The sequence below is a fragment of the Hypanus sabinus genome, unplaced genomic scaffold, assembly GCF_030144855.1.
Source record: "Hypanus sabinus isolate sHypSab1 unplaced genomic scaffold, sHypSab1.hap1 scaffold_262, whole genome shotgun sequence".
Lineage (NCBI taxonomy): Eukaryota > Metazoa > Chordata > Chondrichthyes > Myliobatiformes > Dasyatidae > Hypanus > Hypanus sabinus.
Window position 1 is genome coordinate 238,367 of NW_026780749.1, and position 17,628 is coordinate 255,994.

The following is a 17,628-nucleotide window of genomic DNA, read 5'->3' on the forward strand; positions in this document are numbered from 1 at the left end:
GATATGCAATTGTATTAGCATGAATTAATCAGTCTGATAGCCTGATAGAAGATGATGTCCCGGAGCCTGTTGGTCTTTTTGCTGTGGTACCGTTTCCTGGATGCAGGAACAGTTAGTGGTTGTGGTGAATTGGGTCCCCAATATCTTTTGGGCCCTTTTTCCGCACCTGTCTCTGTAAATGTCCTGAATAGTGGGAAGTTCAGATCTACAGATGAACTGGGCTGTCTGCACCACTCTCTGCAGGTTCCTGAGATTAGGGGAAGTACAGTTCCCATACCAGGCAGTGATGCAGCCAGTCAGGATGCTCTGTAGAAAGTCCTTAGGATTCCGGGCCCCATCCCCAACTTCTTCAACCATCTGAGGGGAAAGAGGTGCTGCTGTGCTCTTTTCACAACACAGCCGGTATGTACAGACAATCTGAGATGCCTGCTGACGTTTATGCTGAGGAACTTAAAGCTGTTCACCTTCTCAACCCCAGATCCAATGATGTCAAGAGGGGTTAGAGTGTCTCCATTCCTCCTGTCATCCACAACCGGCTCCTTTGTTTTTGTGACAATGAGGGGGAGTTTGTTTTCTTGACACCAGTCAGATATTGTTCAGACCTCAGACAGAGTCAGCAATCAAATGGTTGAGCATGGTGCGATGAATGTGCTGAGCTGTGTATATCACAATGCAAGAAGCATCGGAGGAAAGCCAGATGAGCTCAGGACAGGGAATTATGATATTGTGGCCGATATTGGGGCTTGTTTACACACAACAGTCTGAGGGATTTAGAGATATTTGTAGAGAGATTGCAGACCATGCCAAGAAACAAAGGTTGTTCCAGTAAGTGATTTTAACTTTCCATATATTGACTGGGACTCCCATACTGTAAAAGGACTAGATCAGGGGTCGGCAACGTTAGCCACTAAAAGAGCCAATATGGACCCATTTCCCACAGAAAAGAAAACACTGGGAGCCACAAAACGAAATAACACTGCATACAACGGGTTTTTTTTGCCTTTATGCTATGTATAAACAAACTATAATGTGTTGCATTTTTGAAATTGATGAACTCCTGCAGAGAAAACGAAATTACATTTCTGCATGCAACAAAAACATTTTGAACTCCGAAAAAAAGACGTTGGGTTGAAGGTTACTACATAGGTAGCCTACCTTGGATCGAAGAATTAAAAGAAAGCGCGCACTGGCGGGTGTCAGGCATTGGCAGTTGTGATGTATATTAATAGCGATAAAAAACACGTTGTAGCGATGTAGCGCTACACGCAGCGCTAAAATAAAGACTGCAGTCAAAGGTAACTTTATTCGAACAGCCTTGCTTTAAAGCCTCCCTCAACCCGTCCCCATGGGCGCGGATGCTCCAAAAGACACGTACTCACAAACCCCCGTAGGCTATCTCCCTTAGTCGGAACGGTGGCTAATTGTTCGGATGTGCCAGGAAACGGTGTCTCCGCAAAGTACAAGATCACCATAATCTTCAAATTTCGAATTACATTTCAAAAGCTAACAAACCACGGGGAGCCGCATCACAGAGATCAAAGAGCCGCATGTGGCTCTGGAGCCACAGGTTGCCGACCTCTGGACTAGATGGAGTAAAGTTTGTCAAATGTGCCCTTAATCAGTACGTAGAATTCCCGACGTAGAAGTGTGCAATAAGCTGTTAGGAAATGATCCAGGGCTGCTGTTGACAGAATTTAGTAAACATCATACCATGAGATTCAAAGTAAAGATGGAAAAAGAGAGGTCTGGACCACGGGTTGAGATTCTAAATTGGAGAAAGGTCAATTTTGATGGTATCAGAAAGGATCTGACAAGTGTGGTTTGGGACAGGCTGTTTCCTGGCAATGGAGTACTTGGTAAATGGGACTTGTTCAGAAGTGAAATTTTGGGGATATAGAGCTTGCATGTGCCTGCCAAAGTAAAAGTTGAAAGGTAACTGGTCCAGGGAACCTTGATTTTCAAGAGAAATTGAAGCCCCGGATATTTTGTTCCTCGAAATGCCTCAGACTGTTGGGTGCTACTGAGATCCATTAATGACTACAAATCACAATTCCACACACTGAGCTCATCTGACTTTTTTGTTGTCATCTTCTGTTAGGTTCTAAAAGCTTCCAAATAGTTTTTGCTCTTTTGTTTGCCCTCTGTTTGACTTTTATGTTGGCTCTGGCTTCTCATTCCAGCCACTGTTGTGTCCTCAATGTTTTCACTTCTTTGGGATATATTGATCACTCAGCTCTTGCTTGCATTTGCCCTTTCTATACTCTCATGGTACTATATGCTTTTAACAAGTCGTCAATCCAGTGTATAATTTCTTTGTGTATGTTTGGAGCCTTTTTTAGGTGCATATGATGATGAGGGGTATTGATCGTGTGGATAACCAGAGGTTTTTTTCCCAGGGCTGAAATGGTTAACACAAGGGGGCATAGTTTTAAGGTGCTTGGAAATAGATACCGAGGCAATGTCAGGGGTAAGGTTTTTTTTACACAGATAGTGGTGGGTGCGTGGAATGTATGCCAGCAGCGTTTGTCAAGGCAGATACAATAGGGTCTTTTAACAGCCTCTTGGATAGGTACATGGAGCATAGAAAAATAGAGGGCTGTGTGCGAGGGAAATTCTAGGCAGTTTCTAGAGTAGGTCACATGGTCGGCACAGGATTGTGGGCCAAAGAGCCTGTAATGTGCTGTAGATATCTCTGTTCTATGTGAAGGAGCAAAGCAACTTCGGTTATTCGCCAATCCTCTATTACCACCCCGTCACTAAAGATGACTTAACTATCTCTGCTGGGGCCCCTACAATTTCTGCTCTTGCCTCCCACAGGGTCCGAGGGAGCTCCTGGCCATACCCTGGATCAGGATGGGTGAAAACATGCTTCCACCAATTCTGTCTGGCTACATAATGATATCAAACACCTTTGCCCTGGCCAACAAGTAGCTTTCACATCACAAATGTGCCAGACTCCAGGGAGACAGACTACCACCCTGAAAGGCAGTATTCCTTGGCATTACCATCACTGAGTTCACCACTGTCAGTCACCTGGGTGAGACTTCAGGGGAAATACTTATGTACAATACTGTGTGTATTGTGGTGATGCAAGAGTTGCTGGGGAATTTTCAAGTGGGAAGAAGAGATATTTGGAAATCTGAAATTGAAAGCATCATTTAGCAAGAAAATCACAAATAGGTGGTTTGCAAAAGCTGTGGCGAGTAAATCCTTCATTAACCTGTTACATAGGTTGTGTGAGAGTGCAGATGAACTCAATCAAGACTCAACCAGAGGAGATTAAAGTTCTTACTGACAGTGACTTGCTCGCTGTTGAAATGAATACCTCTCTATATAAAATTCAGTTTGCACATGTTGTTGTCACTGGGTAAAAATTGTACAGCACAAGGTTTTTGCACACACTGGTCATTACAAATTAGAGGGGATATTGGTGGGAAGGCGGGGAGACCTCCAGTGTCCCTGACGCCCTCACGTAGAAGGTGTATATCCAGCTGCACTTTAAGGAGTTGGAGCTGGAAATGGATGAATTCCGCATCATCCAAGCGTCAGAGGGTGTGATAGGTATGACGTGCAGAGAGGTGAGTTGTACCCAGGGTGCAGGACACAGGAAACTGGGTGAGAGTCAGGAAGGGGAATGAGGTTAAATAGCCATCGCCGAGTACTCTTGTTGCTATCCCACACAACAGGTGGACACTTTAGAAACTGTTGGGGGGAATTACCTGGCAGAGGAAAGTCAAAGGGGTGATAGGGGATTTGTTAGTTAGTGGAACAGAACTAGAAAGGGATGAGTATCCTAGTGGCAAGGCTTGCTGGTGCTCCCCCTGTGGGGTGGGTGGTTAAACTAAAGTTGCAGGGAGGATTGGAGCCAGAATGACAGAACAGATAGTGGAGAGGTTGAATTGAATCGAATTGACTTTATTACTTACATTCTTCATACATGAGTTGTAGAAATCTTTATGTTACGTCTCTGTCTAAATGTGCAATGTGAAATTTATAATAGTTTATAATAAATAGTATGTACAACAGGACAGTCAAGATAAATAAAAGTACAATTGTATCAGCATGAATTAATCAATCAGAGGGCCTGGTGGAAGAAGCTGTCCCTGGGCCTGTTGGTCCGGGCTTTCAGGCTGTGGTACTGTTGCCCAGATGGTAGCAGCTGGAACAGTTTGTGGTTGGGGTGACTCTGGTCCCCAATGATCCTTTTTACACAGTGGCCCTTTTTACACACCTGTTTTTGTCAATGTCCTGAATAGTGAGAAGTTCACATCTACATATGCGCTGGGCTGTCCGTACCACTCTCTGCAGAGTCCTGCAACTGAGTGAAGTACAGCACCCATACCAGGCAGTGATGCAGCCAGTCAGGATGCTCTCAATTGTGCCCCTGTGGAAAGTTGTTAGTATTTGGGGCCCCGCCCCACACTTCCTGAACCGCCTGCGGTAAAAGTGGTGCTGTTGTGCCTTTTTCACCACACAGCCAGTATGTACAGACCCGGTGAGATCCTCGGTGTTGTGTGTGCCAGGGAACTTAAAGCTGTTCACCCTCTCAACCCCAGATCCTGGGTCAGCCTGTCTCCATTTCTCCTGTAGTCTGCAGCCAGCTCCTTCGTTTCAGTGACATTGAGGGCAAGGTTCTTTTTTTGACACCAAACAGATGTCATTCAGACCTCAGGACATGAAATTACGATATTGTAGCCATTACTTGGACTTGCTTGCGCCCAACAGTCTGAGGGATTTCAAGGAACAAATCTGTAGAGAGATTGCAGACTATGCCAAGAAACAAAGGTTGATAAAGTGAGTGATTTTAACTTTCCGTTTATTGACTGGAATCCTAGGCTGTAAAAGGACTAGATGGGGTAGAGCTTATTAAATCTACCTTAATCAGTACGTAAAATTCCCGATGTAGAAGTGTGCAATAAGCTATTGGGAAGTGATCTAGGGCGAGTGACAGAAATTAGTGTATGGGAACACTTTGTATCTACTGATCATGAGATTCCAAGTAAATACAGAAAAGCAGAGGCCTGGACCTCTCTTGAGATTCTAAATTGGAGAAAGGCCAATTTTTATGATATTTACAAGGATTTGACAAGTGTGGATTGGGACAGGATGTTTTTTAGCAAAGGAGAACTTGGTAAGTGGGAGATCGTCAGAAGTGAAATTTTAAGGGTGTAGAGTTTGTATGTGTCTGACAAAATAAAAGTTGAATGGTAACTAGTGCAGGGAATCTTGGTTTTCAAGAGATATTGAGGCCCTGGATATCTCGTTCCTCTAAATGCCGCGGACTGTTGGGTGCAACCAAAACTCATTAATGACAGCCATTTCATAATTCCACTCCCGAACTCATCTGACTTTCCTTTAGTTGTCTTCTGTTGGATTCTAAAAGCTTCCTAATGGTCCTTTGCTCTTTTGTTTGCCCTCTCCTCTGATTTTATGTTGGTTTTGGATTCTCATTTAACCCACGGTTGTGCCCTGCTGCCTTTCCAATGCTTCCACGTCTTTGGGATGTATCGATCACTCAGCTCTCGAATTGCTCCCAGAAACTCCAGCCATTGCTGCTCCATTGTCACTCCTACCTTTTCCCTTCCAAACAAGTTTGGCCAGCTTCTCTGTCACAGAAACATGGAGAAGTTCAGTACAGAAACAGGCTATTTGGCCCATCTAGTCAATGCCAAAAACATTTAATCTCTCTAATGCAACTACCTGCACTGGGATCATCACCCTCCGTACCCCTACCATCCAGGTACCTGTCAAACTTCTCTTAATGGTGAAATCGAGCTCATATTCACCACTAGTGCTGACATCTCATTCTACACTCTCACGACCATTTCAGCAAAGAACTTTTCCAAATGTTCCCATTAAATTTTCACCTCCCCCACTTACCCATGACCTCTGGTTGTCATCCCACCCAACCTCAGTGGAAAAAGCTGCTTGCATTTACCCTATCTTTAACCTCATAATTTTGTTTACTTCTAACAAATCCTCAGAGCAATGTATAATTTCCTTGTTTATGTTTGGAGCCTTTTTTAGGTGTATAAGATGATGAGGGGCATTGAGTGTGTGGAGAGCCAGAGGATTTTTTCCCAGTGTTAACATGGCTAACAGGAGGGGGCATAGTTTTAAGGTGCTTGGAAATATATGCGGAGGGGATGTCAGGGGTAGTTTTTTTACACAGAGAGTGTTGGATGTGTCTAATGCACTGCCAGCAGCGGTTGTCGAGGCGGATACAACAGGGACTTTTCACACTCTCTTAGATAGTTACATGGAGCTCAGAAAAATAGAGGACTATGCGCTAGGGAAACTCCAGGCAGCTTCTAGAGTAAGTTACATAGTTGGCACAACACTGTGGGCCAAAGGGTCTGTAATGTGCTATAGATTTCTATCATTCTATGAAATTCAAGGGAAATCTCCAAACCCACGGAGTGGTGACTAGTAGTGAATATTGGGAAAGTTACTGGAACGTATGACCAGGAACCGGAAATATAAGTATTTGGATAGATGTGGAATGATTAAGAATAGGCAACATGGCTTTGCGCAGGATAGGTCATGTCTAACCAATCTTATAGAGTCTCTCGAGGAAGTTATCAGGATAGTGGATGAAGACAAGGCAGTGGATGTTGTCTACATGGATGTTAGCAAGGCACTTGACAAAGTCTCATATGGGAGGTTGGTCAAGAAGGTTCAGTCACTCAGCATTCTAGATGAGATAGTAAATTGGATGAGACACTGTCTTTGGCAGAAGCCAGAGTGTGGTAGCAGATGGTTGCCTCTCTGACTGGAGGCCTGTGACTAGTGGTTGCCACAGGGATCAGTGCTAGATCTGTTGTGGTTTGTCATCTATATCAGTAATCTGGATGATAGTGTGGTTAACTGGATTAGCAGATTTATGACCACCAAGACTGGTGGTGTAGTGGACAGCGAGGAAGACTATCATGGCTTGCAGTGCAATCTGGACCCCCTGGGAAAATGGTTTGAGAAATGGAAAATGGAATTTAATTCAGACCAGTGTGAGCTGTTGCACTTTGGTTTGACCTACCAAGGGAGGTCTTTCACAGTGACTGGTCGGGCACGGAGGAGTGTTGTAGATGAAAGGGACCTGGGAATACAAGTCCTTAATTCACTGAAAGTGGTATCACAGTTAGATAGTGACGGAAAGAAAGATTTTAGCCCATTGGCTTTCGTGAACCAAATCCTGACAATAGATGGATATTATGTTGACTTGTAAAAGAGGCCTAATTTGGAGTATTGTGTGATGTTTTGGTCACCTACTGACAGGAAAGATTTAAAAGAGATTCAAAGATTTCAGAGAAAATTCACAAGGCTGTTGTCAAGTTTGGAGGACTTGGGTTATAAGGAAAGATTGAACAGGTCAGGACTTTATTCTTTGGAATGTAGAAGATTGAGGTGAGATTTGATTGTGGTAGAGGGGCATAGATAGTGTAAATGCAAGCTGGCTTTCTCCACTGAGATTGGGTAGGACTTCAACCAGTGGCCAGGGGTTAAGGGTGAAAGGTGAAATGTTAAGGGGAACATGAGGGGAAGCTTCTGCACACAGATGGTCATCTAGGTTTGGAATGAGCAGCCAGCACAAGTGGTGCACGCGAGCTCGATTTCAACATTTAGGAAGTTCGTGTAGGTACCTGGATTGTAGGAGTGTGGGAGGGGCAATTTAAATAGTTCAGCACAAGACTAGATGGCCCAAAGGACCTGTTTCTGTGTTGTACTTTTCTACAAGAACTTGAAATATTACAAAAATTCACTCTAACCCCTTTTACCAGCTGTGCGGACCAACCAGTCATCTCAGCAGGAATTTTTTTATATGGTGTTAAAGCTGTAGCACTTTAAATTAATAATACATAAAAGAATTCCCAGATGCACATCCACAAAGACAATTTGCGTGAGACTGTTTCAGTTACTGTGGGGCCAGGCACCCATGTAGCTCAGCAGGAACAGGGAATAATACCAATGGAGAGAGTCAAACTGAGCCAGGTCACAGATTGGAGACGGCAGAAATGCCCCATTCTTATAGAGACAGGAAGAGCTTCAGGGAATTGATTGTCATTCCAGATACCAGCACTCTGCCCAGTCAGAAGATGATTTCTCTGTCCAACTTGGGTTGAACCTCACTGTAACCGTGTGATACCAAGTCAAACCATGGCAACTCAAGTAATCTCATCTGAAATGTTGTCCGAAACCCATTGATGGATTTTGTAAATGTTTTCACAGGTTAAAAACGAGAAGGAATTTGTCGCCGGGGATCTCAAACAGAAAACGCCAGTTTTGCTGTCTCTGTCTGGATATTTAAGAAGTGGAGCGAGGGATTCAATCGACTATCCTTCCTGCTCAGACTGTGGAGAGGGATTCAATTGATCATTTGACCAAATAGCAAGCCAGTCATCTCACACAGGAGAAAGGCTGTTCACCTGCTCAGACAGTGGGAATAGATTCACTCAGTTATCACAATTGAAGGTACATCAGCAAGTTCACACTGGGCAAGGCCATTCATCTGTTCTGTGTGTGAGAAAAGATTCAGTTGGACCTGTGGACACACCAGTCAGTTCACACCACACCTGGTAGAGGCTGGTGATCTGCTGAATTTCTGGGAAAGGATTCACTCAGTCATTTGACCTTATGGCTCACCAGCGAGTTCACACTAGGGAGAAGCCATTCACCTGTTCAGTCTGTGGGAAGGGATTCACTCAGTCATCCAACCTACGGAGTCCCCAGCGAGTTCACACTGGGGAGAGGCCGTTCACCTGTTCAGAATGTGAGAAGAGATTCACTCAGTCATCCAACCTACGGAGTCCCCAGCGAGTTCACACTGGAGAGAGGCGCTTCACCTGCTCAGTCTGTGGGAAGAGATTCACTCGGTCATCCAACCTACTGGTACATCAGCGAGTTCACACTGGGGAGAAGCCATTCACCTGCTCAGAATGTGGGAAAGGATTCAGTGAGTTATCCAACCTACTGGTACATCAGCGAGTTCACTCTGGGGAGAAGCCATTCACCTGCTCAGTCTGTGCGAAGGGATTCACTCAGTCATCCAACCTACAGAGTCATCAGCGAGTTCACACTGGGGAGAAGCCATTCACCTGCTCAGAATGTGGGAAAGGATTCAGTGAGTTATCCAACCTACTGGTACATCAGCGAGTTCACTCTGGGGAGAAGCCATTCACCTGCTCAGTCTGTGCGAAGGGATTCACTCGGTCATCCAGCCTACAGAGTCATCAGCGAGTTCACACTGGGGAGAAGCCATTCACCTGCTCAGAATGTGGGAAAGGATTCAGTGCTTTATCCAGCCAACTGAGACATCAGCGAGTTCACACTGGGGAGAAGCCATTCACATGCTCAGAATGTGGGAAAGGATTCAGTGAGTTATCCAGCCTACTGAGACATCAGCGAGTTCACACTGGGGAGAAGCCGTTCACCTGCTCAGAATGTGGGAAAGGATTCAGTGAGTTATCCAGCCTACTGAGACATCAGCGAGTTCACACTGGGCAGAAACCGTTCACCTGTTCAGAATGCGGGAAGAGATTCACTCAGTCATCCCAACTACAGAGTCATCTGCCAGTTCACACTGGGGAGAGGCCATTCACCTGCTCAGACTGTGGAAAAGGATTCACTCTGATATCCCGCCTACAGAGACATCAGCGAGTTCACACGGGGGAGAAGCCATTCAACTGCTCAGTCTGTGGGAAGGGATTCACCCAGTCATCCCACCTACGGAGTCACCAGCGTGTTCACACTGGGGAGAAGCCATTCACCTGCTCAGTCTGTGGGAAGAGATTCACTGTGTCATCCCACCTACAGAGTCATCAGCGAATTCACACTGGGGTGAAGCCGTTCACCTGTTCAGAATGTGGGAAGGGATTCACTCAGTCATCCAACCTACGGAGTCATCAGCGAGTTCACACTGGAGAGAGGCCATTCATCTGCTCAGAATGTGGGAAGAGATTCACTCATTCATCCGCCCTACAAAGACACCAGCGAGCTCACACTGGGGAGAAGCCGTTCACCTGCTCAGAATGTGGGAAGGGATTCACTCAGTCATCCTACCTACTGAGACATGAGAGTGTTCACACCGGTGAAAAGCCGTTCAATTGCACAGAATGTGGGAAACGGTTCACTCTGTCATCCCACCTTCTGGAACACCAGCGAGTTCACACTGGGGAGATGCCGTTCCCCTGCTCAGAATGTGGGAAGAGATTCACTCGCTCATCCGACCTGCAGAATCATCAGCGAGTTCACACTGGAGAGAAGCCATTCCCCTGCTCAGAATGTGGGAAGAGGTTCAGTCACTCACGCTCCCTGCAGAGACACCAGTCAGTTCACACTGGGGAGAAGCCGTTCATCTGCTTAGTCTGTGGGAAGAGATTCACTGAGTCATCCAGATTACTGGAACATCAGCGAGTTCACACTGGGGAGAAGCCGTTCATCTGCTTAGTCTGTGGGAAGAGATTCAATAACTCATCCAGATTGCTGGAACATCAGCGAGCTCACACTTGAGAGAGGCCATTCACCTGCTCAGAATGTGGGAAGAGATTCACTCACTCTTCCACACTACAGAGACATCAGCGAGTTCACACTGGAGAGGAGCCATTTACCTGCTGAGAATGTGGGATAGGATTCACTCAGTCATTCCAACTACAGGCACACCAGTCAGTTGTTATGAATCCCTAGGTTTTGTTTGCTGTGGACTGTCATTTTAAGAGAGAGAGATTAAGAAGGTGAATCAGTCTGACTTGCAGCTTGTTTACATCACTCACAGCTTGTTCAGTTTTAACTGAGGACACAGACACTCAGAGTCAGACGGAGATGAAGGAGGAAAAATGGAAAGATCGATACAAGGGAAATAGGTGCCAAGGGTCACTGTTTGGAATTTTCCTATGCCCGCAAGTATGGGTTAATTATCGATTCATCGTACACCGAATGTGTGGTTGTCACCTTGTTTGATCCATAGGAGTGGATCTGATTTGGGGTATCATGTGAAGACCACCGATGTGTTAACCCTTGCCTGGGTGTGGTGTGGTAATTCACTTGAAGACGATACGCCTTGTGACAAGTCACTTTGGGTGATAATTAGTATGTGGATTTGGAAGGATGACAGATAATATCTACAGTGACTGTTCTCTTGTTTTACCACCATGGAACCTGTGGAATTCGACATAATTGCCTTCTCTCGACATTTACCCTGGATTACATATATCTCTCTCATCACCTATTCTGTGGTTGAACTGAACTTTCATACTTTACCATCTCAAGACTCCAAGCCTTGTTCTCCCCAAGCTCAATAGTTTTGGATTTATATTTACACACATATATACACATAACACTGTTAACTTTTGTTTATCTTGCTTAAGTTACTATATTATAAGTCGATTCTAATAAAGATAGTTTTAAGATCAAAAACAGACTCCTGGTGTAGTCTCCACGAGGAAATCTGCAGATGCTTGGAAGTCAAACACACACAAAATGCTGGTGGAGCACAGCAGGCCAGGGAGCATCTATAAGGAGAAGCACTGTCAACGTTTCAGGCCGAGACCCTTTGTCAGGCAGTCTCAGGCAGTCCTGATGAAGGGTCTCGGCCTGAAACGTCGACTATGCTTCTCCTTATAGATGCTGCCTGGCCTGCTGTGTTCCACCAGTATTTTGTGTGTGTTGTTCCAGGTGTAGTCTATTGGTGCTGATTCGTTTCTAAAGCTTTACGATTCATAACAAAATTGGGGCCTGCATCTGGGATATGAACAGCTATGGGGGCGTAGTCATTAATTATCGATTTCATTGGGGAAGTCCCTTTTGATATATTTGTGTGTAGAAAATCAGCAGCGGATGCTGATTATTGTTTGGAAGCAGGAACCTCTGAGGCATTAGAGGATGCCAGATGGATTGAGTTGTTGAGTCTTGCTAGAAGGTTAAAACTTGCTATGTTGAAATTGACAATGAGGAGGGAACAGATGCAGAGGGTAATAGCTGAACATTATGTATCTGAGGGTGTGTTTAAAGTGGAGGAGTTGGACGTGTTTCCTGGAAGTAAACCTAGTGAGCTTGAGCTCCAGGACAAGTTAGAAAAATTAAAGATGGAGGCTGCGGAAAGGCAGAGGCAATTTGAGGCAAGAGAGGCAGAAAATCAGAGAGGAGGCAGAAAAACAGAGAGGAAGCAGAAAGACAGAGGCTATTCGAGCTGGAAAAGATACAGTGGTTGCAGCAAAGGGGTCTAGCGTTAGACTCTGGTGATGAGTTTGAGGCCAGTCAGGAAATTAAATTGGTACCTCCATTTGATCAGAAAGAGGTTGATAAATACTTACAGCATTTTGAGAAGGTTGCTTAGAATTTAAAGTGGCCAAAAGAGGGTTGGTTCTCTTACAAAGGGGGAGGCTCAGCAAGCCTATTCTGCTTTGACAGTTGATGAAGCAGCTGATTGTGACATAGTGAAACAGGCTGTGCTCAAAGCTTACGAGTTGGTCCCAGAATCATACAGGCAAAAGTTTAGAAATTTGTGGAAATCTGTGAACCGGACATATGTAATTTGCTTATGAGAAGTCTGTGTGTTTTGATCGCTGGTGCACATATATGATGATATATATGATGATGATAAATATATGATGATTTTAATAGCTTGAAAGAGTTAGTTTTAATTGAAGAATTCAAAAAGTGTGTCCCTGATGACATAAAAACATATTTAGATGAAAAGGATGCTGCCACTTTGCAGGAGTCTGCTAGATTAGCAGATGAGTTTGCTTTAACTCATAAGGTTAAGTTTACCCAGAATAAGAGCTTCCAAAAGAGTAGCAGGGGTCACCAGGGTAAACGCGAAATTATAGCTGGAACTAGTGACAAGTGTAAGGATGAAGGGAAGCAGTTGAAAGAGAAATATTCTGGTCTTGCTTGTTACTATTGTAAGAAAGCTGGTCATATGATGGCTAATTGTTCTGTCCTGAAGAAGAAAAAGGAAAAGGTGTCAGTCCCGAATACCTGTGATCAGTCTGTTGAAGCACCTATCAACCCACAGGGTTCTGAACATTCTGTTGAGGCTCAGTTATGGACTGAGAGTTCTGACCGAATTAAGAAGGCTTTTGATCATTTTATGTCAAATGGGTTTGTATTAGTAAAGGAAGGGTGAACCCAAGAACCAGTGAAAATTCTTCAAGTTACTGGCGATTCTCAGTCACTTATATTAGCCAGCGTTCTAAAGTTTGGTGATGAGACTTAACACTGGTGAGGTAAATCTTATTGAAGGCACTGGGGGTGGCATGGTTTCTGTGCCGTTGTACAAGGTAACTTTACTGTCAGGGTTGGTTTTGGGACCTGTTAAAATCGGATTATGCTCCATTTTACCATTGGAAGATGTTGGTTTGCTGTTAGGGAATGACCTAAAATTGTTCCTGCAGTGCTATTGACAACTAAGACAACCGCTGACGACCCACAGATGGATTTTAACATTTATCCTTCCTGCGCAGGAACTCGAAGTATGGCTAAGAAGTCTGCCGATGCAGACGGTTCTGTGCAGCATGATTCTGATACCCATGATAGCCAAAATCGGGATTCAGGTTATGATGTCAGGGAATTTCTGCCTTCATTGTTTTAACAGGATTCAGGTCGTAAGTCTGATGAGAAAGATGTATCCCTGTGTAGGAAGGAGTTTATAGCAGAACAGAACCGAGACCCTGAGATTGAAGCTTTAAAAGAAACAACTTTCTCAGATGATGAGATTAAGAAAGTGCCAGCAGGGTATTATCTCAAGGATGGAGTGTCAATGAGGAAGTGGAGGCCACCTGCTATACCAGCGAGTGAGGAATGGGCAATTGTTCACCAAGTTGTAGTTCCTAAAGTTATATGGCTGAAATTTTAACTTTGGCCTGCAGTATGCCATCAGGTCGACATTTTGGAGTGAATAAAACTGTAAACAGTTATGAAATAATTCTACTGGCCTAATTTGAGGAAAGATGTTGTGACCTTTTGCAGAATCTGTCACACTTGTCAAGTTGTGGGTAAACCGAATCAGGTCACGCTAGTGGCCTCACTCTGCCCTATACCTGCATTCGGTGAACCCTTTTTAAAATTTATAGTGAGGGGTCCTTTGTCCTTGTTAAAGGAACAGTGGATTGATGGGGATGTACATCTTAACTTGTTAGACATTGTGTAGAAGTTCAAGAATAAACTACAAGTCTGTAGTCCAGTGAGACAAAACTTAAAGATTTCTCTAAACAAAATGAAGTGTTGGTTTGATAAGTTGGCTTTGGAAAGAAAATACCAGGTTGGGGATAAAGTGCTTGCTTTATCTCCAATATTGATGAATCCACTTCAGGCTAAGTTCAATAGACCGCATGAAATAGTCTCTCAAATTAATGATCTGAATAATGCTATTAAAACACCTGACCAACGTAAACTAACACAGGTGGTGCACATAAATATGATAAAGGCTTATTTTGACAAGCAGGCTCCATCTGTGAGTGTTGTTGTCAAATCATATGAATCTGGCAACCCTGAGAATGAAACAATTGACTTGTCTGAGACTTTTCACAAGCCAAACATGGTCCCAGATAGGCTAATGAACTCAGTTGTTCCAGAAAACATTGTTAACAAGTCGGCTCATCTGCAGCCAAGGCAACAACAACAGCTGAAGGAAGTAAGCCTGATGTTTAAAGATTTATTTCCCGATGTTCCCAAGCAAACCACGGTCGCAGTACATGATGTAGATATTGGTCAAGCCAAACCGATTAAACAACACCCATATTGTATGAACGTTGAAAAATGTTAAATTGGCTGAGCAAGGAATTGAATATATGCTGAAAATGGTATTATGAGTCCTTCAGCATCAGATTGGAGCTCACCCTGCGTTATTGTGCCTTATCCTGATGGTGGTGTTAGATATTGCACTGATTATGGGAAGGTAAATTCAGTAACAAACAGATTCCTCTCCTATCCCTAGGGAGGATGATTGCATCATTAAGGTTGGAAAAGCTAAATTTCTTACAAAGATTGATCTGTTGAAAGAGTATTGGTGTGTTTCATTGACGGACAGAGGTAGAGAAATTTCTGCATTTGTGACACCTTCTGGGTTGTGTGAATACAATGTTTTCTCTTTTGGAAGGAAAAATGGTCCAGGATCATTCCAGAGAATGATTGATTCTCTAATTCGAGGGTTAGAACATACAGATGCCTATATTGATGACTTAGCCACAGGGAGTGGCACTTGGGAAAAGCATATCACTGCAGTCGAGAAGCCGTTTGACAGGCTTTCCCAGGACAACCTTACAGTTAGCTAAGAGTGAATTTGGCCATGCCACTGTGACCTGTCTTGGCTATGTTGTTGGTCAAAGCAAGTTGGCTCCTGTTCGGGCAAAAGTCCAGACAATTTCTCAAGTTCCTATTCTGACTGCTAAGAAGGCTCTTAGAAGGTTTCTGGGAATGGATGGATATTATCGTAAGTTCTGTAAGAACTTTGCTGCTATTGCTCTTCCTCTGACCAATCTCCTGAAGAAGCGTGAAAAGTATGTTTGGACTGAACCTTGTCGGGAGGCATTTGATCGATTGAAAGTTATTATTTGAGGTTAGGCCAATCAATGTAGTGCTGTCAGCCAATTTCATTAGCAGGTTGGAGCTGTGGGTGGCAACACAAGTCATGGGTGCACAGAGAGTAAAGGAGAGGGCCAAAGAGACAACCCTGTGGGTTATGTGTGCTGAGGGTCAGAGAGACAGAGGAGATGGAGCCCACTCTTACCACCTGCCGGCGATCTGACAGGAAGTCCAGGATCCAGCTACACAAGGCAGGGTGAAGGCCGAGGTCTCTGAGCTCCATGTCGATACTTCACGCCTTCGTCTGGACTCTCCCTACACTTCCCCTCCCTTGGAAAAGCAGGCCATGCACTCAAAGAACCTCATAACCTGGACATTCTCGCTGCAAACCCGCTCCCCCATCGGGGAAGAGATACAAAAGCCTTAAATTGTGTAACACCAAGCTGAAGGATGGCTTCCTGTCTGCAGTTATAAGCCAAATGAATGATAAAATGGACTCGACCTCACAATGTAACTCGACGTGACCCTGCACCATATGTCTATCTGCACTGCACTTTCTCTGCAGCAATAATGCTTTGTTACAGTTATTGTTTTATCGTATATCAGCTCGATGTACCGTTGTAATGTATCGATCTGTGTGGATGGTACGTCAGGGAAGATTTGAACTGTCGTTCAGTACATGATGATAATAAACAAATTCCCCATTTTAATTGTGTGCAAATATTAGACAGACTGAGCTTCTGCTCTGGAACCACAGAAGGAAACTGAACAGTTCTCTTTCTGAGGAACGCAAGTAAATAGAAAAGGCTTTAATCTCTCATTACGATCTGCTGTAAGTGAGATCAGGTGACTGGTGGTGGGTCTCCCATATTAATATCAGAATCAGGTTTAATAGCACCGGCATATGTCATGAAATACGTTCAGAAGTAGAACCTAATTTTTAACCATAGTTTTTAACAATTGTGATTTAATATAAGAATATAAATATCACATTGTTAAATTATATAAATAGTACAAAATGAAAAAAAAGATGTAATAAACTATTTTAACTGTGCCGACTGTTTGACTGACTGGGTTGTTGCTTTGGAAGTAGTGGAGTGAAGCTTAACTGAACTGCACACATTTATGAGAAGCTCAGATAATTATAAAAAGCTAAATTCTCACATAAGTGGGTCAGACACCCAGAAACATCGGCAGCACTTCAGCAGGTAAAAACAGTGGAATGAAACATGGTGAAAATATTGCCGAAAAAAAACCATATTGTCCACCACAACGAGAGGACGTGACAGATCCGGATCTCACCGCCTTGTCTGAACGGGGAAAGATGAAGCTACACGTATAGGTAGAGCAGTGACCCGCAGATGCTGCAGATCTGCAGAAAACGTGAACAGGAAACGGGATCACATGGCCGCTTTGGTCTCTCACCCCCAGACAGATGTCCGTTTACCCACTACTCTGTGGAAAGACACAAACGCCGCTCACATCTCCACTCACCTTAAATGTATTAGACATTTCAACCCCCAGGGAAAATATATCGACTGTCCACTCTATCTATTCCTCTCGTAATCTTATTAACATCCATCCAGTCTCACCCCAGCCTGCGCCGCTCTGGAGAAAACAACACAAGTTTGTCCAGCCTCTCGTTATAGCTCATGCCCTCTAATCCAGGCAGTGTCCTGGTAAACCTCTTCTGCGCCCTCTCCAAAGCCCCGACATCCTTCCGAGAATGTGGGCGACCACAACTGTATGAAACACTCCAGATGTGGTCTAACTAGTTTTATAAAAATGTGTTCCAACTGTGGCGTTTTAGAAACGAACCAGCAGCACTGGAGTTCACACTGGAGTCTGGTTTTGATGTTAAAACCATTATCTTTAGTAGTATCGACTTATAATATAGTAACTTAACGAAATGAAGGGAAGTTAACAGTGTTATGTGTATATGTGTGTAAATATATCTCCCAGACTATCGAGACTGAGGGAACAAAGCTTAGAGTCTTGAGATGGTAAAGTAGGAAAGTTCAGTGTAATCCACGGAATAAATGATGGGAGAGAGATATTTGTAATCCAGGGTGAAACGTAGAGAAACGGCCGTTACTTCAACCAACCGCCGTCGAA

At 44.1% G+C, this 17,628-nt stretch overlaps 1 protein-coding gene and 1 long non-coding RNA gene across 3 annotated transcripts in view; both read left to right on the forward strand.

The window, feature by feature from the left end:
- The window catches only part of LOC132388067 (uncharacterized), a 38,852-nt gene that overhangs the window by 17,798 nt on the left and 3,426 nt on the right, over nt 1–17,628 (forward strand). The window contains exon 3 of one of the 2 annotated variants that reach the window (XR_009510129.1): nt 8,224–8,391. The exons of the other annotated variant lie outside the window; for it this stretch is intronic. This is a non-coding gene — a long non-coding RNA (uncharacterized LOC132388067). Of the gene's footprint in view, nt 1–8,223; nt 8,392–17,628 lie in introns of those variants that run through there. 2 annotated transcript variants of the gene reach the window in all.
- On the forward strand, nt 8,535–11,489 carry LOC132388069 (gastrula zinc finger protein XlCGF26.1-like). Its single transcript, XM_059960428.1, has one exon. It carries the CDS (start codon nt 8,629–8,631, stop codon nt 10,501–10,503), a length of 1,875 nt encoding a protein of 624 aa, XP_059816411.1. The 5' UTR covers nt 8,535–8,628; the 3' UTR covers nt 10,504–11,489.

Bases quoted from the DNA above. Each gene is read 5' to 3' on its own strand.
- LOC132388069 (XM_059960428.1), top strand. From the start codon at position 8,629: ATGGCTCACCAGCGAGTTCACACTAGGGAGAAGCCATTCACCTGTTCA.